Here is a 25,995-nt window from a genome sequence, read left to right on the forward strand (position 1 = left end):
TTCTGTATTCACATATAATAACCTTAATATAATATAATTACACTTAATTTCTTTCTTCTTCACTCCAGCTTCATCTATTAACATGCTGCTCTCTCTCCGAGAGTCAAATGTATCTCCATGTATTTTATGAACCCTAGTATTCTTCTCCACTATCTTCTGTTGGTTCCCACACCACTGCCAAGTTATTTTAAAGCCCTCCCAACAGCACTAGCAAAAGGTCCCACAAGAAATTCAGCCCCAGCTCTGTACAAACGTAACCGTTCACCTTGTACAAGCGACATCGTCCTTAGAGACAGCCCAGCTGAAATTAAGTGTAATCCCAGGAATCCATACCCCTCCTTGCTGCACCATTTTTATGACCACATATTCATCTGCATTTTCTTCCTATGTCTGTACTGGGAGCAATCTGGAGATTACTACATTTCAGATCCTGCTAGCTAATTTTCTACCTAGACACCTAAGTTCTGATTGCGGGACCATGCATAGTAAAATCAGGCCAGAATCACACAAGAGGAATATCATAGGGCGGGGGAAGACAGTTAATGAGGCAGGTTTGGTGAAAACTCGCTAGGCTGTGCAGTGAAATACCTAAAAAGACTGAAGTCAGTTGGAAAAATTCAAGTTTCAGCCTGTTGTTATTTTTGCTGGATTGTCAGCGTTTTTCAGATTTCTAATTCTGGTCTGCAAGTGTGATTATTTCTGTGTTTAATCCTATTTGTAAAAAGTATCATGTTCATATTGGGAGAATATTCAATATTGCTTGGCAGATTTTCTTAATTCTGTACAAAGCTGGGATGCAGCTGCAGTAATTTGAGATGTTTCTTCTACAAGAATGGAAAACTAGCTAAAATGCCAATCCATTTTGTCATGGTGCTCCAGTTACAACCCTATCACAACTGCTTTATTTTGAGCTTCAGATAAAATACTGCCACCTTCACATTGTGATACTGGTCTGGAAGATCTCAGGCTGTGATTAAGAAAAATTCCAAGGTATGAACCCTGCACCTGTGATTAACTAGAAATATTATAAATATAGTACAAAACGTAAAGAAAAAGAAATAACTGTACTAATACAAACAATAAGTCAGAAGATTAGACAGATGGGAAAAGACAACAAAGTGTTCCCAAAAAAACTAGTAAAAAGAGAATGTTAGAGTATAGAACATAGAACATGACAAAAACTAGTCAGAAATATTGAAACAGAAACTAAGGGTTTCTACAAACATTTAAAGAAGAAGAGTTAACAAAGTAAAAATCAATTAGGTTGAATGACTGAGTGGAGAATTAATAATAGAAAATAAGGAAATGGCTAATAAATTTAACGAGTATATTGCATCAATCCTCACTGTAGACAATATAAGTAATGTCCGAGAAGCAGGAGCAAGTCAGGAAATGGAAGGGAGTGAAGAACTCAAGAAAATCACAATCACCAGAGAAATGGTACTGTCAAGTATGCCTGGGTCCTGATAGATTACATCCTAGCGTCTTCAAAGTGGCAAGTGAGATAATAGATCTTAATTTTCCCGAACTCCTTGATTCAGGCATGTTCCCCTTAGATTGGAAGGTGGCAATATGTCCTTTATATAAAAAGGGAAACAGAAGGAAAGGGACTACAGGCCAATTAAGTTAGCATCTTCTTTAAGGAAAATATGAGAAACTATTCATAAAGACATTTTGGCAGGGCACTTGGATAAGTTAAAGGTAATCAGGCAGAGGCAAGGTTTTTTGAAGATAATCAATCTATTGGAGTACTTTGAGGAAGTAAAACTATCTGTGGATAAAGGGGAATGGGTGGATTCACTCTGGTTAGATTTTCAGAATGCATTTGATAAGGTACAGCATCAAAGGTTATTGTGGAAAATAAAAGCTTATGTTGTCGCATATTGGCATGAATAGAAGATTGCTGGCTAACAGGAAGCAGCCGGTAGGTGCAAATGGTTCTTCAATTGACAAGGCAAAACAAGTGATGCACCAGAGGGATTGATGCTGGAACCTCAAATGTTTGTAATTTATAATGAATGATTTAGATGAAGAGACAGAGGGTATACTTTCCAGCAAAATTTGCTGACGACACAAAAATAGGTAGAAAAGTAAGTTGTGAAGAGAACACGATTACAAAAAAGGTATTGAGTGAATGGGCAAAGATGTGGCAAAGTGAGTTTAATGTGGGAAAATGTGCAGTTGGTCATTTCAGCAACAAGAAGGAAAAGGAAGCATATTATCTAAATGGTGACAGATTGAAAATCTGAGATACAGAGGGATCTGGGTGTTCTCATACATAAATCACAAATGGTTACTATGCAGGCACAGGATGTGATGAGGAAAGCTCAGAAAAGGTTATTTATTGTGAGGGCAATTCAATTCAAAAGCAGCAAGATTATGCTTCAGTAACACAGAGCACTGGTGAGACTGTGTCTGATGCACTGTGCGCAGTATTGGTCACTTTATTTAAAGAAGGATCTAAATGTGTTGGAGGCATTCTAAGAAGGTTTACTAGACTTATGCAGGAAACTGCCTTACGAAGAAGGGTTGAACAGGTTAGGCTTGTATCTGCTAGAGTTTAGAAAAGTAAGAGGTGACTTGATTGAAACACAGAAAACCTTGAGAGGTCTAGACCAGGGTAAATGTGAAAAGAATGTCTCCTTTTATGGAATAATCTAGAATTACAGTCTACTGTTTAAAAATCAGGGATCACCCATTTAAAACAGAAATTTATCAAAATTTCTTCTCTGATAATAATGAGTCTTTGGAACTCTGTTCCTGAAGAACTGATGAATGCAGAGTCCTTGAAAATGTTTAAAGCAGTGGTAGATAGATTCTTGTTAAGGGGTTAAAAGGTTTTCAGGCGTTTGTATAATTTCATTTTTCCCAAGGTCTTCAGGGGTCTTGTCTTGTGTTCAAGCACTTCCTGCTTTTTACTCTGTTGCATGTTTTAAGTCTTCTGAGGTCCTGTCCTGTCTTTGGAGTATTCCCTTTTCTTCTGTATCTCTTGAAGTCTGTTTCAGCTCCTGGCTCTGGAGGTTTCTTCCCCAACTGCCACCATGTTTTATCTTGCACTTTATGTGAATACTACCACCTGTACATCGAGGTACTGGTCTGGAGTATCTCAGGCTATGAATAATTGCACAAACAATGTCCCTAAAGCTGCTTGCTTCTTATTGCATAGCAAAGCTCTTTAGCTGTTTATGTACTGTAACACTTTTATTGACATGTGTGTGGTGGGTTAGGCAATAGAACTCTCTCGTGTTGTAAGACCTCTCTCTTCACATGGTCATTCAGAATTGTATCTTCTCTCTTAATGATGTCAAAGTTATGTGACCAGATACATCATTGTGATTTGTCTGGACCTCATTATTATCACACAATGAGCAACATTTCTCTTTAGTTTTAAGGAACAATTGGAAACCATCATCCGGCTCATAGGTCTTAATGACTTTGGCAATGAATTCATTTTTCAACCTAAATGTTGTAGTCTTTAAGATAAAAATGTTTTTGTCAAAAATTCTGAAAACAGTGTTATTGTCAAAGCTTACATAGTCACTTAAGTTATTTCAGCACAATCAACATTTCCAGGAAGTGAATGACTTAACTGTAACTCGTTGGCCTTTAGACAGCATCTGCTGCATGTCAGTGTATGTCTATAATATGAGAACATCACTAGTAATTCTTGATCCAGTTCCTTTATTGTCAATATGGTATAGGAAAAACAACCAAATACCCTGAAACCCAATTGCAAAGAGACTTTTGGTTTGAAGACCCGAGCAACATATTATATTCAATAAGAACAAATAAGGCAGATTTGTCAGCCCTGTAGAAGCAGCTTCAGAGGCTTGGGAATGTCAAAATTCTGTTACAAAGCATCGGGGTGGTGATTCAACATGCTCTCCTGCCTACTCACACCTATTCCAGGGGTACTGTCATCTCACCTGCACTGCTAGCAATGCAATCAAGCTAATTAAGGAAATACTTAACAGAACTTATCACAAGCTTAGCAACATGAAGCTCCCTCCTCTGTTTGGTTCCCTGATGAGTGAGAGTAGGCAGCATTACACTGGCAGATCCAGCTGAAAGAGATCTAAATGTTTCCAGCAGCAAACTGCAAAGCAGCTGTCTTTATTCACAGCCTTGCTTTGAGTGTTGAAAGCCTGGTGATGGATGTCTCTAAATTGTCAGAACACATGAGCCTCAGCAACACTCGCACCAGTCATAGTGAGGGCTGCAGGTTTCCTCTGGAGTGGGATGAGCTGACTGCAGCTTCCTCTGCCTGAACCAGCCCACCATTCCTAATTACATGGCATTGAGCTGACTTCTAATTGGCCACTCTGCATCAAATTCTGTCTGAAACAGTGCTGCCACCTTGCGTGGGTTCACGACTTGGAAGTTATTCAACAATAGATTCCCAAAGCTTATGGCAAAAGTCGTCCCTAAGGACTGGTTTCTCAGAATATTGCAAAAGGGGACAACCGTCTTTACACAAATTTGTTTGTAAAATTGAAAGGGTGATAGTTCAAACATTTCAAAACACCTAGATTTATTACATTATAATATTAAAACCTCCAGATTTTAGCTTTAGGGCAAAGCACATAGTCCAGTAACAAAAGTTATATAAATACATTAAGAACTCGTAATTTAATTCTTCATAGTCCCAATAGTTTCTACTCTGATTATTTACCCTTCATTTACAATTATAGTTTAGTTCATTCCCACAAATCTACACATAAAAATACTGCAGTATTGTAAAGCAATATAACGTCCTGATACGAATAGACAGTAATGATTGTTTAAGGTTATCGTTTATAACTAAATTGGTTTGATTATTTAAGATTATTGATTAAAAACTACAAGCAACTTAATATTTGACATTATATTAATTTAGCTATAACTTGCAGAGTTTTGCTTTTCTCCAACAATCAGGGAAAAAAATCATATTGCTCAAGAGATGCATTAATTCTCTAGGAATTACACCTTGCCAGCAGCACAATCAGAAAATAAATAATAAACAATGATCAGTGCTGTGGTGCTTGGAACAATTCCTGTGTACAACAGGTCAGAAGAATGTTTAAATGAAAAACTATTGTCTTTAATTACCCACGATTCAGTTATAGGTGATAGTAAGTTATTAGTCTTAGTAAGGCTCAGGTAGTTGGTTTGGAACATGGTAACGTGATATCAGTGCTTCTCTGAAATTGAAGGAAAAGAGCATTGTTGAGAGTATGAAGGAAACTAAATACAATATGTGTGAGGAAAAACCTTGCAGGCTAGTTACTGAAAGTAAGGTGGAAAATGGAAGAAAACCTTGCAGCATCCAGCACTGACGTTGCTAAAATTACACACCAGAAATAAGCCATTCAGCCCCACTGATCCATCTGCTGTTTACGTTCCCCTCCACAATTCACCTTGCATTCTGTTTCATTTTCCCAAATAAGCATAAACTTCTTTTTCTGACATGCAGTTACATAAATTTCCATTAAATGTATTTAATATTTACCTCAACAACAGCATCTGACAGCAAACTTCTACATTCTAAACTGGATAAAGAGGTTTAGCTGAATTTCCTGCTTAGTAGTAATAATCTTATTTGCGACCTTTATTTTGGAAGATATTAAAAGTAGATAGCAAGCAAAACAAACTATACCCTAAATAGTGTAGTAAATTGGGAAATATATTTAATTTTGATGCTCAATTGGCTTGCATAATTATGATAGCTTCATACATGAAGTTTATCATTTAAACAAAAAATATTGCCAGCCATTTACCAACCTTGTGCAATTCTGTTAATATTTTTAAAAACCTAATAAAGCATTCTTATTTTAGATAGTACCTCCTACATAGTAGGTAGGATAAGAGCTCCTGAGAGTTGTGCAGAAACTTGGTTGGTATTTGTCACTTAAATTTGATATTCCATTTCAGTCTCAAAAGGAATATGGACAACTTTTAATTCTAACATAGGCAACTAACATTGTGTCAACACCGAAAAGTACAATACAATCTTGAGATAAAACACTAGAGAAAATTACAGTAAAATATATGTATAAAGTTACACCACTTAATGATTTATACTTTTTAAAGGCAGTGGATCATCACTTTTGCTGATCATTAATTGGTCTTCACTTAAAATTTCATTCCAAGTGGTTTGTTCTGGTACAGAATATTCTATTCTCTCCTGTGCCAGATGCTTCAGGATCATGGTAGACAGAAAATGTGAGTCCATTTGTCGTTCCTCTAAGTCATCTGCAATGTAAAATATATAGATATATTGATATAGATATACATATAAAATGCAACGTTATAAATATTAAAGAACTGCTGATTCAGGGACCATAACAGGAATTGTTTATTCAGTCCAAAACCACCTTCCATTTAGTGCAAAGATAACACGGTGTAGAGCTGGATGAACGCAGCAGGCCAAGCAGCATCAGAGGAGCAGGAAAGCTGACGTTTCGGGCCTAGCGCATTTTACATTTTTGGTGTCTACTCTCTGCTTCCAAAAGGTCTGCACCCTCATCATCAAGTCTGTTGCTATCTATTGTGAACTTATTGTCTATTGGCACTTCAGTGGTATTATTCCATCCCCACTGAATCCTCTTACTACACATTCCATCAACTATCCCACCCAAACTGTCCCAGCATTGTTAGACCATTTATTGCCAATTCCTAAGCAGACTGTCATTTTTTTTGGCTCAAACACCTCAAGTTTTTCTGTTCCCCTCACATACAAACGTATGGATGGAGCAGAAGTAGGCTGATTGCCCTTTAGCTTGCTGATAAGATCACGGCTGATTAATCGTAACACCAATTCCACATTCTTGCTTACACCCAAAGCCTTTCCAGGTTAAGTACCAAAAATCTATCCACCTCTGCCTAAAAAAACTGAAAGACTGTGCTTCCACCACCTTTCAGGAAGAGGGTTCAAATGGCTTACGACACTCTGAGAGAAAGAGATGTCATCTCAACTTCACCTTGAACAGACACGACTTTAATTTTAAAATAGGCCACCAGTTCCAGATTCTCCCACTAGAGGGAACATCCTTTTCATATCTAGGCACAAAATGCCCCTCAAGATCTTCAGTGTTTCAACCAGTAGCTTCTTACTTTTCTAGCCTGTCAAACCCTTCCTCATATGACAATACACCAATACAGAAATCAGTCTAGTAAACCTTTTCTGAATTTGTTCCAATGTATCTACTTTCTTCCCTAAAGAAGAAGATCAATACTGCACTCATTATTACATATGTGGTCTCACCACTGCCCTGTAGAACTGAGCCATTAACTACACACTTTAGTATGCATTTCCCTTTGCAATAATGATAACATTCGATTAGCTTTCCTAATTAGATGCTGTAGCTGCATACTAACCTTTTGCAATTCGTGCACGAGGACATCCTGATCAGTCTGCATCTCAGGACTCTGCAATCTCTCACCACTTAGACAGTGACTGTGTTTGCTGACACCAGCACATGTGTGCTATGTGCCGCTTTAAATTGCGTATGCACTTTTAAGCAGTTTCGGGAGACACGCCTGCGACCCAGGGTGAGGGGACCACAGCCCAGGACCCGGAAGTTAGGGTACAGACAGAGTTGTCCAGGACCTGGAAGGGATGGGGGGAGATGGGGTCCAGAGGTGAGGGGGAGCAAGGACAAGGTGGGGGCCTGCAAGAGGTGGGAGTGTGGGGCAGTGCAGTCTCGGGTTGTTGGAACCCATGTCCTCTCTCCCTTCCATCCCACATCCTCTCTCCTTACTGCTGAACCCCATATCAAAAGCATGTGCATTTCTCTGCACATGCGCAATGCACCCTTTCAGAATGACATCACATGTAAATTTTACATGATAACATATTGTGTTTGGATCCAGTTCTGGATTAGTGTGCATTTGCAGTTAACTGCGGTTGCAGGTGTTAAAAAATCTACCTTCGTCAACATGCTTCATCTTGGTTTTCCTGCCAAAATGGACAATTTCACACTTTCCCACATTGCACTTCATTTGGCAGATCTTTGCCCACTTATTTAAGTCTATATATATTCCACTTTGTAGACTCATGTCTTCTTCACAATTTACATCACTACCTATCTTGTGTAATCAGCAAATTTATAAACCATACCTTTGATCCCTTCTTTTATACAAATTGCAAAGAGTTGAATTCCCAGCACTGACCCCTGTTACACAACACTTATTACGTTTTGGCAACCAGAAAACGACACATTTATACCTACTCTCTCTCTCTCATCTTAGATAGCCAATCTTTTGTTCTTGCCAATATGTTACATTATGAGCTTTTATTTTCCATAGTAACCTTTGACATGACATCTTATCAAATGCCTTCTGGAAATCTAAGCACAGTAATTCTCACGATTCTCCTTTATCCACAACATATGTTACCTCCTCAAAAAACTGCAATATTTTGGTCAAACATGATTTCTTTTTCACACAAAACCACCTCGACTCTTCCTGATTACACTGAATTTTTCCGCACGCCCTGCGATAAGGTCCTTAATAATTGCATCCTTAACATTCTCTCTAAGTCACATGTTAATCTATCTGGTCTGACATTTTTGCTTTCTGTTTCCCTCCCTTGTTGAATAAAGGAGTTGTATTTGCTACCTTTCCATCTGATGCAACCTGTGCAAAATCTGGGGAAGTTTAGAAAATTTGAATCAATGCATCACCTATTTTACTAGCCACTTTGTTTAAGATCCTAGGTTGAAATCCATCACAACCTGGGCGGGGGCGGGTGGGGGCAGGGGGGGAGGTGCGGTGGTGTAGGTAGGTTGGGTGTCGGGGTGGGGTTTGGGTGCGCTGTCAGCGTGCAGCTCCAACAATTTAACTCAATGCCACTTCTCTGGAAATATACCTTTCTTGAGGTCCTCCCTCCCTTCCATTTCCTGATTTACAGCTATTTCTGGAATGTTTCTTGTGGCCTCAGTAATCAGTGCAAAATACCTGCTCAATGCATTTGTCATCTCATTTCTATTACTAATTCCTCAGACTCACTTTGTATCGGACCAATACTGTGGTAGCTCTTCTTTTAAAAAACATTCATAGAAACTACTGTTTTTAGATTTCTGGCTAACTTTCTCTCCCTCAGAAACTGTTCCCTTCATATTAATATTTTACCCATTCTTTGGTGCTTTTCTATATTCTGTTTCATCTTCTAATCTGTCACTATCTTTTCAGTTATATGCTTGCCGATACTACCTTTAAATTTTGAAGTGAATCGTTGATGATGGGTCCACCCCTTAAAATGTTCCTTTTTTGTTGAAATGTATCTGTTCTGAGTATTCTTAAATATTCCGTTAGATGTCTGCCATTACATCTATGTTGACCTTCTCCTTAACTTAATGTGGCAGTTCACTTCTGCTTTCATGATCTCTTAAACACCCTTATTTAAGTTTAAAATATTAATCTTGGACCCTTTCTTCCCTAGTAAATTGAATCATAGTATGATATCTAGCTTGAAGTTTCAGGTTGGATGTAGGCTGTGCTGCTCTGAAAAACAATCGCAGAAACATTATATAAACTCCTCTTTTATGCCACAATCTGCTTATCATTTTCCATCATACATTTCTTGACTCTACTCATTTATGCATCTTCAGAAATTTGATCCCTTTCCCTGACTGTTCAGTGTAAAGTCTTCTCTACTTCCATAGTTTCGCAGCTGCATAGAAGACCAGTCCCAGCACAATTCAGGTGTACACTATCTCAAAAGAACAGATCCCACTTTCCTCACTACTAGTGCCAGTGCGCCAGGAACTGAAACCCCACCTATCCTCCACCTGTCTTTGACCAATGCGTTTGTTTGTCTTATGTTATTTGCCACATACTAATTTGCATGTGGCTCAGGTAATAATTCAGAGATTATAACCTTTGAGGTTCTGTTTCTTAACTTGGTTTCTAGCTCCTGATACTGATTAGGCAAAACTGCCTCCTTTTGCCTGCCTATGTTATTGCTATTTACATGGACCACAATGACTTGATTCAGTCCCTCCAAATGTAAGTTCCTCAGCAGATGTCCTGAATACTGACATCTGGCATGCAATACAGCGTTCTGGACTCTTGTTCTTTGCTGCAGAGAAAACTGTCAGTCCCCTTCACTATACTGTCCCCCACCCCTCTACATTCCTCTTTGCTCCCCCCAATGGAATGGTTTACTGTGCCACTGTGCAGTGGTCAGTTACCTCACTGACCCTGATATCGCAACTGTCATCCAAAGAGGTTAACCTCAAACCTGTAGGACAATTGTAGAGGCTCAGGCTTCTAGTGCATGCATCCTGGGTCCCCTTACCTGCCTCACCTGTAATCACACTCAGCTGTCCAAATCAGAAGACCCTACTCTAAAGGCTGTGACTGCCTCCAGGTCCAAAATATCCAGGAAACTCTCCCTCACCCTGATATGTTACAGTGTCTTAAGATCAGCCTCCAACTCAAACTCTGTGCCCACACTCTTCCAACTGCAAATGCTTCCTATAGACGTGTTTGCCCTGGGTCACACTGTATCCATATGAGCTCCATATGCCGTAGCTATGACACATCGCCTCTCCTGCCATCCTTAAATGTGTTTTAATTAACTGTTCAACCACTTTTTCATTTGGTTTACCTTTTCAAAGTCAGTTTTATTAACCTTACCACCAATTTCTATACTGTCAAGGTCTTGAGAGTAGAATAGATCTTAAGTAGTTACTAGATGCTCAGTAAACAGCTTCCCCAGTACTGCATTAAGAACCCACCTCTAGAAGATGAAAAAGGTGCTTTCCTTAATAATGTCACTTCAACTACTCTTCAACAGAGAATGAGAAAACCTTAAGCTTGAGAATTTGAGAACTAGAATAGTAGATTACAGTTAAATACAAATAAAATTAGATTTCCACAAAGAAATTAAGACTCCTTTACTCACAACTGCCAACATCAAGGTTTATTTATCTCAAAATCCCACTTGTATACTATCCTTAAAGATGCAGTCTCAAATTTTCACAAAACCTCTCCTCTATTCCCTGACTCCTTTGATGATTTCCATTTACATGAAACACGCCTAGTACACCTGTTATCCAAGCCACCTATTCTATTTGATTCTATGAGCGCTACCTACTAGAAACCGTCCAAGACCTAAACCCGACTCTGGCGTTCCTACCCTACTGCATCTCATTTCCCTGTCCTCACTGTCATGGTTCCACCTTCTCTCCAATACCCTCAGTTTAACCCTGAAGACCCCACTGCGAACAGCACTAACACCGCCTTTTGGGATGATTTCTGTTACACCATTCCTGCACAGAATTAAGACATTCACCCATCTACAGGTGGACTATGCATACAATAAGATTAACATTCTTTCCTGTGCACAATACATGCTGTCTCCCTCTGCATTGTACAGGCTGCCTCCCTGCTCGAGCCACCCTGCTTCACTTGGCCAGACTCTGTATCACCTTCAACTGGTGCCACCCAATCCCAATAAATACCTGCTTTGAAAACACTTCCCAAAGAGAACAAATCAATGGCTACTGATTCTAAATCCATTTGGTGCACACTTGCTGCATGTCACTTATATCCAGTCATGAACAAGAAGGCATATATTGTGCACGTGCAGGCAAGTTAATTGGGAAGGGGGATAATTCTGGTGACATTTCATTAGAATGCATGACATGCAAACGAATGCAAGAGGGCTTCCCGATGCCTATCATTTTAAAGTTTGAAGGACTTGATTCCCAAGTTCCCTGCTGATGTCAGGAAGCTGATTTTAGGATTCCTACACGATTAAGTTCCCTGACCTACTTTGTTACATTTTCCTGGTGGCATCACAAAATCTTACCTTCGATGTCTGCCAAGGGACATAGTTGGGATAAGTGAATGAGTAAACATTTAGAAGTTGGAGTATAACATGAGAAGTTCTGAAGTTGTCTATTTCGGTAGAAAGAACAGAAATGCAGAGTGTAGTGATTGTAACAATGTCAATTAAGTGGCCATCATAGAATATCACTGCCCTGATTGGAGCTGTTAATCTGGTCCAATCAGGGAGCCCTGGCTGACAGAACAGGAGTGTCAGACATCTTGTTCACTCTGAAAGCTGGCTCTGAGAGCTGGATCAGTTTCAAGGACTCTACATGTGTAAATAAAGGGTGACTTGGTGAGAGGATACTGGCCTCTGTTGAGTTATTTCACAGAGTATTACTTAATCTGAGAGAGACTGCAGAATGCTGCAGTAGGGAAAGATCTGAGTGTTCTTTTACATGAACCACAAAAATGTCAGCATGTAGTTACAGCAAGTAATTAGAAAGGAAAATTGAATGTTGGTTTTTCACTGCAAGGGGATGCAAAATTTAAGTAAGGAAGTTTTGCTACAGCTTTCCAGAGCATTGGTGACGTGATACCTAGACTGCTGTATACAGTGTCATGATAGTACTAAAATTACAAGGTCATAAGATTTTGGAGCAGAAGTAGGCATTTCAGCCCATCAAGTCTGCTCCATCATTCAATGAAATCATGGCTGATGTGATAATCCTCAATTCCACTTTCCTGCTTTATCCCCAGTAACCCTTGATTCCTTTTCTGACTAAAAATCTATCTCAGCCTTGAACATACATAGCCACACAGCCTCTGCATTTCTCTGTGGTAAAGCATTCCACAGATTGACTGAGAGGCAGAATTCCTCCTCATCTCTGTCTTAAGTGTGCAATCCCTTAATTTGAAATTATGCTCCCTACTTCTGTACTCTCCCACAAGGGAAAACAACCTCTCCACATCAAAAATGGGAACATTGGTTTTGAATTCCATTATCTGATTTTAATCTCTGTGACGTTAATGAATTGAAATGATTTTAAAAATGAGAAATACTGATGTAAAATGGATACAGGATCAGCTGCCCATGTCACACATATTAGCCAAGCTTCAAGAAACCAACATGAAATAACCGAAATCCTCTGAAGAACATCTAATCAGAGGACCCAAACTAGCCCACTCACTCAGGTATGAAAATCTCCTCATTTACCTGTATTTTACATGTTGGAGATGAAACATATCATCTGCGATCATCAAGCTTGGAACAATGAACACCGACATTGTCGCACAGAAACCAGCTTGTATTTCAGGGAACTGCACTAGGCAGAGCAGGGAGATGGATTTGTAACATCAGTACTCAAGAAATTTCTCTCACTTGGCCTTTCAAAATTGATAAAACCTTATGGCTCAAGCTACCTGACCAACTTTCAACTGTATGTTCCAATCATCTTCCTTTTATACTGGGCTCAATTAGACAGCTGTTTGATTGATAACTGATAAGGGATTAAAGGGTTTAGGATGGTCAGGTAGGGAAAAGAACTTAAGGTTACACAGTCAAGTCAACATGATTTATTGAATTGCAGAGCCAGATTGAGGGCCTAAATCAGCTACTCCTGCCCATATTTCTAATGTTTACATGATTTTTATTTGGACAATATTAGGAGATAGTAAGTAGTATTGTGAAGTTGTGTATAGTGTGCGGTTCCTTTAAGAGATAAAGTGCACTTCTAAGCTTTGAGATTTATACAGAAAAAAATGTGCCTGTATGTAGCTGAAAATGTACAGCCAGTTCTAAAATTGAAACATGTATCAATTGGCTGTGTGATTGGAAACCTTAGGCTTGTTTTGATGTTTTGGAAACTAGCTGGAATTAGCCAACTAATTTAAACCAAGCACTTAGCGATTGAAAGCCAATTGAATGTAAATCTGATGGTTTTGACAACATTGGACCTATGCTATTGTAAAAAAATTGATATGTCATCCAAGATAGAAAAGGAGAGAGTGTTTTGAAAATCGGGGGTGGGAGTAAACCGTCATCTGAGAAATAAACATCAGGCTCTCACAAGAAATCGCTAAGCTCTCTAAGAAAGCACCATTTTATTCATAAAAGGTACCACGGCACTTCTAACTAAAAGTCGTCACAGAGAAAACATCCCTGAGAGCAGGATCAGCAGAAGAAAGGTGTTTATGACTGGAGAGACAATGGAGAAGGCAGAGTATTCTAGAAGACACATTCTGTGTGAACTTTGGGAGGCTAAGTTTTAATTTTTTTTCTTATTACTTGGGTTATATAAGTGGTACTTGTGTTTATTGGAATAGCATATCCGTAGAAGTTTGTTCAGTTAGGGAATAGATAGGAGTTGGGGGGAATTGTTTGGTTTGTTAGTAGATCTGTTGTTTTGGTCACAGTTATGGTTAAATAAATAAATTGTTACTTGTTACTTATAAAGTGAAAACCAAGGATTTTCTTTCATTTAATCTCCACTTCTCCATAACAGTTGATCAAACCATCTTATAGTGCATATGTAGGAACATAGGAACAGAAGTAGGCCATGCAACCCCTCAAGCCTGTTCCGCCATTCAATGAGATTGGGGCTGATCAATCACCAAACTTTGGCCCATATCCCTTTATATCTTTGCATAACAAAAAAATTAAATATATCAGATTTAAGATTAATAAATGATCCAGCATCCACTGCCATTGGTGGAAGAGATTTCCAAACGTCTACCACCCTTTGTGCTTCCTAATATCTCTCCTGAACAGTCTGGACCTAATTCTCAGATTTTGCCTCTAGTTCTAGAGTCTACAAACAGTGGAAATAATTTCATTTTATTTACCCTGTCTGTTGTCTGAATGGCTGTGTTTTATTAACATTTATATGAGCTAATAAGAAGAGCAATTCTTCATGGGCACTTGGAATTCTTTAATATTATTTTTGTATATTTCACAAACTTCCTGCTGAATAATATAGCTCATTGATCCTGTTCCTAAAGGATATTGGATTAGTGTATCAAACCTTCAGCATTTATCAGGATATTAGATTAATGTGAAAATCAAGCTACAGAATCTCCTACATACTGTAATATCTGACTCTCCATAATGAATGCAGAATGCAGAGAAGTTTATACACCAAATTACTTTAGTACATCTGAATTTTTACACGGTATTAATCAGTTTAATGGCCTCTGACCTTTAAAGGAGAGAACCCCATAATCATTCACAGTATTAATGACATTTAGTTTTATAAGATGAATCTGACAGCTTAGTTAGGAAGAGGTATTAAATTTACTTTTTAAAAGGTTCCCAAATCCTCACAGCCTTCCCCTAAAAGATCATGAACTAACTTACCTGGTGGTCTGCTTCCTACAGCTTTCAGGAATACACCCAGCTTGATGAACGTAACAACCTAACGGAAGATTGTATTTGGAACAGGCACTTAAATGGCAACCCTGACATCTCTTTAGGTGTATGGTTGTTATCAGCCTTACTTTAATTCTGCACCCTCTTGCAATGAAAATGAATATTAAATCTTCCTTTGTAATTACTTGCTGTAACAGCATGCTGACTTTTTGTGATTCATGTAAAAGAACACTCAGATCGTTCTGTACTGCGGCATTCTGCAGTCCCTGTCCATTTAAATAATGCTCAACTCACGATCCAACACATTTTCCAAGGTTTGGAAGGCTGCCTGAATGAGTTTTGGAATACTGTGTTCAATTCTGGTCTCCCTGCTAAAGGAAACATGTTATGAGACTTGAAAGAGTTCAGAAAAGAAAGGGTTGGAGGGTTTGAGCCTAAGAGAGAGGCTGAAAAGGCTGGGGCTATTATCCCTGGAGTGTCAGAAGTTGAGGGGTGACGTTATAGAAGTTTATAAAATCATGAGGGGCATGGATTGGGTGAGAAGCCAAGGTCTTTTCCCCAGGGCAGAGGTGTCCAAAACTAGAGGACATAGGTTTAAGGTGACAGGGGAAAGATTTAAAGGAACCTAAGGGACAGCTTTTTTACACAGAAGGTGGTGCGTGTATGGAATGAGCTGCCAAATGTGGTGGTGAGGCTGATACAATTACAACATTAAAAAGCATCTGGGTGGCTTTATAAATAGGAAGATAATAGAGGGATATGGGCCTAGATTGTTTTAGGATATCTAATTGGCATGGACGAATTAGTCTGTTTCCGCACTGTACATCTCTATGAATCTATTTAGTAAACTACAGCCCCACATGCCTCCCATTTGGTCCTCCTGATGTGTGTTTGCTCATTGTCAGGAAGGGAAATCCAGCCTAGGCTTCACAGAGGAAGAGTCTCCTGTCAGGTATTGATTCAGAATCAGTGACCTTTTGATGGCTTTATTCCAATGCCAAAGGGTATGTCAGAGGACGACAAATGTACAAATCAGAAACGCAACAAATGTATGAGCATTCTTGAAAAAGAAAATAGAAGAATAGCACATTACTTGAATTGTGAAACTCTGCTAACATTCTATGGTGAATTTAGACTAATTTCTCTATCCCACCCATGGAAATACATTTTGCTCATAATGAAGACCAATGAAAAATGAGTTTTACATCAATTTAGAGAGTTGAATAGTAACTTGTGATACTGAAAGGCAAGTCCTAAGCAAGTACAGAAATGAATATTTATACATACCGTCATATGGAATTAGTCTAAAGTAACCTGCACATTCTTGAGAGTTGTTCAGGATATTCACTAAGGTGACATAGAACAACTTGGCCTGCTCTAGACGCTTTTCTTTGCTAAAGGCTGCAGAGGCATCATTCGACATTTCAAACAGTGACCCCAGTGGTGTGGCATATTCAAGGACACAGTGATGAGGCTATGACAGGGAGGAAGGCACAACATTACTGAATGGTTAATAGTAAATTCAAGGAGCAAGTTAATGAAGTTGTTATCTATTTTCATATCAATAGGTAATTTTACCAAAGTTTGAATAGGTCGATATTTATTTATCTTAAGTATAATTTTCAGAATGAATACCACCAAAAAATTTCAGTTTGTAAACAACTCTTATTATGTAATCATATATTATTCTGCAAAATTCAACTCCAGAAGGTAGAAGATAATCTTTAATTATTTGAAATGCATTCTGTACCCTGTTATTTTGATCATAAATAGTATAAATACTATTCTTGTAACTTCTTGCTTTTATCCCGGCTCTATCAATACAGATCTCTGGCAGGTTTTGATAGAATTCAATCTTACTGTCCATCTTCTCCAGTTTGCCATAAACCTTACAGCTGAACGGGATTAAGATATACAACTTCCAATTTTCTTTGCAATCTAGTACATTTCTAACGTTGTGTCTTTTTATTCTTTCTTCCAGATCTGAAAAGCACAACAAAACATTGTTAACTTCAGCAGCGACTCAAAATAAACAATGTAAAGGAATATTTTAAATTTCAAATCATACAGGGAGGTGCAGTTTCAATTTGACGATTTCACTTAAGTTTTACAAATATTGTTAGCAGTTTGGATGTTAGTGCTGTCTATGCAATTGTGTAAAATGTTCTTGTAATATTTTAAATAATAGATCATTTTCATTATTACTAAAGGTAAAACAAAGTATTTTAAATTTAGAGTAACTGCTAATAAAAATTTAAGTAAATGCACAGTACCCTGTACTGTGAGAGTTAATAAAGTCAGTCCTCATGTCACTCTGAAATTAACCACCCTCCACACCAGAATTGGATTTGGTAAGGGTTCCTGTATATTGCTATTATGCAGTGCTTCCCATAAAAATTTTGTGTGGTATTTGGATTTGATCTAATGGCAAACGAGGTGGTTACTGTTGTATGTGCTGAAATGCCATTAGATTCATGGAGTCATGCAGCGCAGAAAACACCCTTCAGCTCATCGAATCTGTGTCGACACAACCACTATTAAAAGTGCGCTAATGCCAATTTCCTGCACTTGTTTCATACTGTTGAATGTCATGAAATTTGAAGTACTTAAATATTTTTAAAGTTTGTAAGGTTTCTAGCCTTCACTACCTTCTCAGGTAGTGCATTTCAGATTCCCATCACCTTCTACTGGTAAGGTTTTTCTCAAATCGCCTCTGAATCTCCTGCCCCTTACCCTAAAACTACACCCTCTCATGGTTGACCCCTCAACCAAGGGGAACAGCTGCTCTCTATTCACCCTGTCCATACCCCTTATAACCTTATACACCACAGTCATGTCCCCCCTCAGTCTTCTCTCCTCTAAAGCAAACAATCCAAGCCTAATCTAGTCTCTCCTTATTGCTCAATTTCTCCATTCTAGGCAACATCCTGATGAACCTCCTCTGAACTCCCTCTAGTGCTATCATGTTCTTCCTGTAGTGAGGTGACCATAACTGCACACAGTACTCCAGCTGTGGCCTGACCAACACTCTATACAGTTGCAACATTATCTCTTTGCTCTAATACTCTATGCCATGACTGATAAAAGCAAGTGTCACATATTTCTTTTTAACTATTCTATTCACGTGCTCTGCTGATTTCATGGATCTGTGAATAATGACCCCAAAATCCCCCTGTTCCTCTAAGCCACTCAGTGTTCTGCCATTCATTAAATATTCCCCTCAACTTGTTTCTTCTTCCAAAGTGCATCACCTCACATCTATCAGGGTTAAGTACCATCTGCCACTGGTCTGCCCATCTGACCAACACATCTATATCTTCCTGTTACCTACAAGCATCTTCTTCACTTTTAACCACTTTGCCAGTCTTGGTGTTGTCCGCAAATTTGCTTAACATTCCCCGCATTTTCATCTATATCATTTATGTATATAGCAAACAATAAGGGTCCCATGTTCTGATCCTTGTGGTACACTGCTGGACACCGACCTCCCGTCACTCAAACAACCTTCCACCACTACTCTTTGTGTCCTATTACTAAGCCAGTTTCTGATCCAATCTGCCAGGTTTCCCTCAATTCCATGTACTTTAACCTTCTCAATCTGTCCCCCATGTGGGACCTTGTCAAAAGCTTTTCTAAAATCCATAGAAACTACATCATCTGAACTTCTTTCATCCACAAAATTGATGACATTTTCAAAAAATTCTAACAAATTTGTTAGGCATGACCTCCTTCTGAAAAAGCTATGCTAACTATCCCTAATTAACCCATGCCTTTCCAAGTGGATATTGATCTAGAATGCCAAGGGTAAATAGGGAATAAATGGGAATGACACCACCTGTAACTTGCCCTCCAAGCCATTCACTATCCTGACTTGGACATATATCACTATTCCTTCGGTCTCATTGAGTCAAAATCCTGGAATTCCCTCCCTAATGACATTATGGGTCAGCCTACAGCACGTAGAATGTAGAAGTTCAAGAAGACAGCTCACCACTACCTTCTCAAAAGCAACTAGAGATGGGCAATAAATGCAACACCCTCATCCCGTGAATTAATGAAAATAAATGCCAATCACTACCAGTTTATGGTTGCGATAATTTTCTGCTATCATTCTCTTTCCTTGAATGGGTCTAATGGTCTACTTGGTCTCCAGTGGTAGAGGAAAGTCACTTGTAAACCTTAACTAGAATATTGTTGTAAACAAGATGTAGCTCATTGCATGATACCAATCAGGTACAAGTTACATTAAGTAATTCTTACAAAGATTATGAGAAGACCTAGGTTAAACAGGTCTGCTCTCTTTGAGATCCGAAGATGTCTTTTCCCCACCCAAGACCATATGATTTCAGATTGGGTGGAGCATAATGCAGTCTCCAGCATTAATCCTGTCATAACCATTACCTTATATAACAGTGACCTTGGAAAAGGTTCAGAGGAAAGCTACAATAAATTTTGTCGCAAAGGAACATCAGTTACTCACAGGTAGGTTGTCCTATTGATAAGTTACTTCAGTTTTGCAGATTGGGATGGAACAGGTGAGACATGGTTAAACAATAAGAACCAGAGTAGATCAGAAATTAGGGGTTATTTTTAAGTATTTGGAATACATTACCCAGTGGTGTGCTCTGTCTGTTTGTTAATCTCAAGGGGGAGCTGGACAGGTTCCAGATAGAGGTAGATTTAGCATCCTTTAGAGTGCAAATATCTTTATATATAACATTTGGCTCAGCTGATCTTGTGGAATGGTTTTAACTGCCTGAGGGGACTGTATGTCATTTTACACTTTTTTTTATTCTTTAACAACTCTGGGTATTTCTTCTGTTTCCTTTGCCTCTTCCAGAAGCCTACATGCCTGGGGGGTGCCTGTGGTGTGAAAGATTGTTTAGAATGTAATGGTCAAACCATTGTGACGTGGAGTCACTTGATGGGCCAGTTAATCTTTTCCTGCCACCAGTGTTGCATGTTTATAACTAGGGACGGCTAATGAATCCTGGTCTTGCCATTGGAACTCATATCCCAAGAATGAATAGTAATAATAGTGAGTGAAAAAAGATCAACAAAAGAAAATGAGGATGTCAGAAATCAACCAAACATTGGAAGGATACATTGGATATTACAAGAGTAGTGGTGTGTAAAAGATATCAAAGGGAAGTATCATAAAAAAAACTCGAAGGCCAATGTACTAACCAAAAAGGAGCATGGGGAAAGAATAGAGAAAGGTGCAACAATAAATTCTACAAGGAAACAAAGTAACTGCGAATCTGTAAGTAATCAAGGAAATCAAGACATTGTGCAGTGCAGGTTTTTGAAGAGACTGGAAATTCTATGTCTCAATATGAGCCACCTGAGCCTTCTCTACTATTTATGTTGATCTGATTGTTACCTCATGTATTTTCCAATCAAGTCATCTCTTAATCTTCGAAACTCCAGTGGTTATGAGTCCAGCCTATGCAACCTTTCCTCAAAAGGCAAAACACTCATTCAGGGTATTATGCTGCTAAACTGGTGTTATTTTGGTCTCCTTATTTGAGGAAGGATGTTTTGGCTATGGAGGGATTGCAATCAAGGTTTACTAGATAACTCCAGGGATGGTAGGACTGACATATGAAGACGGACTGGATCAGCTAGGACTATATTCATGGGAACTTAGAAAAATGAGAGAAAATCTCATGGAAACTGTTAAAATTCTAACAGGACTAGACAGGGTAAATGGGGGAAGGATATTCCCAATCACCAGGAAGTCTAGAACCAGGGATTGCAGTCTAAGCATACTGGATAGGCCATTTAGGACTGAGATGAGACATTTCTTTACCCAGAGAGTAGTAAGCCTATGGAATTCTCTCCTACAGAAAGCGGTTAAGGCCAGAGCATTGCATGTGTTCAAGAAGGACATTGATGTAGTTCTTAGGATTAAAGGGAAACAGAGTTGGATTATCAACCGTGATCACATTGAATGGTAGCGCAGGCTTATCGGGCCAAATGGCCTAATCCTGCTTCTATTTTTTTATGTTTCTATGTCTCCTTTACCCCTATCCACTCCCTGTTCATTTACGTTCTCAAATGTTTCTGTGTTAACCATCTCTGAATTGCGTCCAATGCAGTTATATCCTTTCTTAAATAAGATGACTAATACTGTGCCCAGTGCTTTGTATGAAGCAAGAACTCCCTAACTTTATAAGTAATTCACTTACAATAAACAATAACATTCTATTAGCATTCCTAAGTAATTGCTGTTTCTTTTACAACTAATGCACTAGATCCCTGTACAACTCAGAGCTTTGAATTCCGTTCCATTTATATAATATGCTTCTTTTTTGAATTCTTTCTGCCAAAATGGACAGTTTCAGATTTCCCACATTGTATCCCATTTGACACATCTTTGCCCACTCATCAGCCTATCTATATTATTTTGCAGTCTCCTTACTTACACTTGACAACTTATTTTTCAACCTAACTTGGTATCAACAGCAAATTTGATAATCATAACTTCAATTCCTTCATCCAAGTCATTTATATAAATTGCCTGATTTTTTATAGGACCAGCGATCACCTTGTACTTTGTGCCAACTCTGATATAGTCCATTGTTCATCATATTTGTTGGTGAGACTGGGGATGGGGGATGTTTGCTGTTGTTGAGGCATGGTGGCAGAAGGGAAATGAGTTAGTGGTGGGGGGTGGGACTTAATACTAATCACGTCAAGAAATGAGAGCAGTAGAAAGCAAACTTGCAATCGTCCAATTTGCCTGCTCTCCCAATGCGCCTGTTCCATCTTGTGGCTGACAGCACAAGCACAGCGGAGCTACATGTGAAACAAGAATCTCAAACTGCCACTGGAGGAGATTTTGGACAGTTGCCCATATTGCTGTAGTAGAAATACAGGACAAATGGCATCCTGGGAAGAAAATGGGGACAAATAGCTAACTGATGATCAGTGTGGTCACAGGTCAGACTGTTGCTGATCATTATTCTGCATTAAAACTGCAGTTTGGAATACTGAATGTTGTAAGTCAAGCTCCTTGTGCCCCCCTTCTCTCAATTGTGCTGCTGTGATAAACACTGCTCCAAAACTTTTAGTGGATTACCTCATACTTGTCTAAATTGAGAGCTTGTGCTTTCATTCTGCTTATATCCTTAACCTCTCAATATTACTTTATAATCATATGCTCCCAATTACACTGCTTATGATGTTACCTAACATCACGTCATTGACAAATTTGGACATGTGGCTTTCTTTTCCATGGTCTAAGTAATCCATTAATACAGTGAAAAACCACAGCTCCTCACAAGATACCACTTGTCATATTCTGCCAGTTAGACTACCTGATTATTGCACTATTTCCTGGCTTTCAGCCCATTTCTTAATCAGGGTAATAATGGCCCTCATTTCTTTTAGCATTAACTTTAGCTATCAGTGTCTTTTGAGGGCCTTTATCATGTACCTTCTGAAGTCCTTACAAATAATGTCCATAAATAATCAGTTGTCTACAAATTCCTGAAGATTGTTGTATCATAAATGTCGAGAGTAGTTACCTTCATTGCCAATGATATTCGGAATGCACTATCTGATGCTGAACAATTAGGGAATTGAGCAATTTTTGTGCCCTCAAGCTTCTTGGATTCCCTTACCCCTCTCTGTTCTGTTGGGATAGACAGCCTAATCATACTAAGTATTGTCTAATCGCTTATCTCATTGTTCTGTTGATTTTTTGTTAAGGTCATGTTGGTGAAGAATGAATTGATTCCTTTGTACACAAGCATTTAATTCACTTCTCAAACATCTCAAAGAAAGAGCCATCAAATCCTTGCACAAAATCAGCACGAGCAATAATTGTTTTAAACAAGAATGAAGAACAATTCCCAAGGAATCAGTCTGTTCATCATGAATACTGCACATCCACAAGAAAAACAAAGATTGTGGAATATTTTGATGAAGTCTGGGTGTGGATAGATTTATTCTACCAAGTCCATCAACTAGACAGTGACTCACGACTGTCATAATCACACCTTTGGGTATGTACAGATTATACAAACATACAAATAAGGAACACACGTAGGCCTCTCAGCCTCTTGAGCATGCTGTGGCATTCAATAAGGTCACGGTTCATCTAATTACTTCTCCTAAGTACTCCCAGTAACTTTCCACTACCTTGCTTATCAAGAATCTATCTATCTCTGCCTTAAAAAATATTTAATGACTCTATTATCTCTGCCCTAACGACTGATGACCCTGTAAAGAAATTTTTTCTTACCTCATTTGTTTTGAATGGATGACTCCTGAATTTTTAAAATGTGATCCCTAATTCTAGATTATTCCCAAACAGGAAATATCCTCTCCACACCTGCCTTGTCAAGATCCCTCAGTATCTTACATGATTCAATGAATTTGCCCTCTAAATCTTCTAAACTCTGGCGGATGCAAACCTAGCTTGTCCAGCCTTTCCTCAAAAATTAACCTGTCCATTTCAGGTATTAGTCTTGTATATCACTGAACTGCTTCCAAACACATTTAAGACAACAAGGTGCAGGGCTGGATGAACACAGCAGGCCAAGCAGCATCATAGGAGCAGAGAGGCTGACGTTTCGGGCCTAGACCCTTCATCAGAAAAGGGGGAGGGGAAGGGGGTTTTGAAATAAATAGGGAGAGAGTGGGAGGCGGATAGAAGAGGGATAGAGGAGAGGATAGGTGGAGAGGAAACAAACAGGTCGAAGAGGCGGGGATGGGGCCAGGAAAGGTGAGTGTAGGTAGGGAGTTAGGAAGGGGATAGGTCAGTCCAGGGAGGACGGACAGGTCAAGGGGGCGGGATGAGGTTGGTCGGTAGGAGATGGAGGTGCGGCTTGGGGTGGGAGGAGGGGATAGGTGGGAGGAAGAACAGGTTAGGGAGGCAGGGACGAGTTGGACTGGTTTTGGGATGCGGTGGGGGGAGGGGAGATTTTGAAACTTGTGAAATCCTCCGACACTTCCGCCATCTGCAATCCGACCCCACCACCAAAGACATCTTTCCCTCCCCACCTTTATCTGCTTTCCGGAGGGACAACTCTCTCCGTGACTCCCTTGTCCGCTCCACACTCCCCTCCAGCTCCACCACACCCGGCACTTTTCCCTGCAACCGCAGGAAGTGCTACACCTGCCCCCATACCTCCTCCCTCACCCCCATCCCAGGCCCCAAGAAGACTTTCCACATCAAGCAGATGTTCACCTGCACATCTGCCAATGTGGTATACTGCATCCGCTGTACCCGGTGTGGCTTCCTCTACATCGGGGAAACCAAGCGGAGACTCGGGGACCGCTTTGCAGAACACCTACGCTCGGTTCGCAACAAACAACTGCACCTCCCAGTCGCGAGCCATTTCAACTCCCCCTCCCATTCCTCAGACGACATGTCCATCCTGGGCCTCCTGCAGTGCCACAACGATGCCACCCGAAGGTTGCAGGAACAGCAACTCATATTCCGCTTGGGAACCCTGCAGCCCAATGGTATCAATGTGGATTTCACAAGTTTCAAAATCTCCCCTCCCCCCACCGCATCCCAAAACCAGTCCAACTCGTCCCTGCCTCCCTAACCTGTTCTTCCTCCCACCTATCCCCTCCTCCCACCCCAAGCCGCACCTCCATCTCCTACCGACCAACCTCATCCCGCCCCCTTGACCTGTCCGTCCTCCCTGGACTGACCTATCCCCTTCCTAACTCCCTACCTACACTCACCTTTCCTGGCCCCATCCCCGCCTCTTCGACCTGTTTGTTTCCTCTCCACCTATCCTCTCCTCTATCCCTCTTCTATCCGCCTCCCACTCTCTCCCTATTTATTTCAAAACCCCCTTCCCCTCCCCCTTTTCTGATGAAGGGTCTAGGCCCGAAACGTCAGCCTCTCTGCTCCTATGATGCTGCTTGGCCTGCTGTGTTCATCCAGCCCTGCACCTTGTTGTCTCGGATTCTCCAGCATCTGCAGTTCCTACTATCTCCAAACACATTTATATCTTTTCTTAAATAAGGAAACCAATACTGTATATAATACTTCAGATGTTGTCTCACCAAGCATGAAATAATGAGCCACAGCCTCTCTACCTTTGCATTCAATTTTCCTTGCAATAAACAATAACATTCTGTTTGCTTTCCTAATTATGCTGTATGAATATTATTTTAATTACATCTGGACTTGTTATGGAATTAATTGATGAAGCTAATTAGTATTTAACATTAAAGTATAAAACATACATGCAAAACATGTAGATTTTAAATAGTTCACAATGCAAAATGGTCAACAAAGCAGTGGACATTGACTGGCATTATAATGGCATCAGTAAAAAAGTTATAAAAGGAATGTTACTAATACTCACCTGGCAAAATTAATTTCAGGTAACCAATGTAATAGGACCAAGCCAATCCATGAGCAACATTAAATTTACTCTCCTCACAGATTTCTGAAATTTCAGCTGGAGTGGGGTCCTGTAGAATGATGTCAAAACATATCACTTAGCTAAGTAAATGTATGTACAATAAACACTGAAAATATGTATTTTTGTGGGCACAGGCGTATTTATTAGATTTAACACAAAGTGTTGCAATGTCTGAATTGAGAAAACACTGACAAAAGTATTCTCTCCAAAACTTTAAATACACCACATGTATTTTTGTCAATGTTTTCTAATTCCTATTGAAAATCTACTGATCGGCATCTATACCTTTCTGAAACTCAGAACATCTCAGCCCAAGTACAGTATTCATAGAATTGAAGTTCCCATGTGAAGATAGGAATAGTGGAGAGGAAGAGTAAGATACCATGAATGTGAACGTGCTCCTCAGCTTATTATCGACACAAACAAGATGCTGCACAATTCACTCAATAAAGTGCATATTTAATATGTTATGGA

At 39.5% G+C, this 25,995-nt stretch overlaps 1 protein-coding gene across 11 annotated transcripts in view; it reads right to left on the minus strand.

Annotated features, from left to right (window-relative positions):
- Nucleotides 1-3,664: 3,664 nt before the first annotated feature.
- Nucleotides 3,665-25,995, minus strand: part of sting1 (stimulator of interferon response cGAMP interactor 1) — a 38,299-nt gene continuing 15,968 nt past the window's right edge. For all 11 annotated transcript variants that reach the window (XM_048603953.1, XM_048603954.1, XM_048603963.1 and 8 more), the window contains 4 exons: nucleotides 25,462-25,570; nucleotides 16,875-17,107; nucleotides 16,412-16,598; nucleotides 3,665-6,231 (listed from right to left, as the gene is read on the minus strand). In XM_048603953.1, the coding sequence (XP_048459910.1) occupies nucleotides 6,047-6,231; nucleotides 16,412-16,598; nucleotides 16,875-17,107; nucleotides 25,462-25,570 (714 nt within the window). In that variant the 3' untranslated portion in view covers nucleotides 3,665-6,046. The remainder of the gene's footprint in view (nucleotides 6,232-16,411; nucleotides 16,599-16,874; nucleotides 17,108-25,461; nucleotides 25,571-25,995) is intronic.

This window comes from Rhincodon typus, chromosome 12, assembly GCF_021869965.1.
Source record: "Rhincodon typus isolate 14 chromosome 12, sRhiTyp1.1, whole genome shotgun sequence".
NCBI classification, from domain to species: Eukaryota; Metazoa; Chordata; class Chondrichthyes; order Orectolobiformes; family Rhincodontidae; genus Rhincodon; species Rhincodon typus.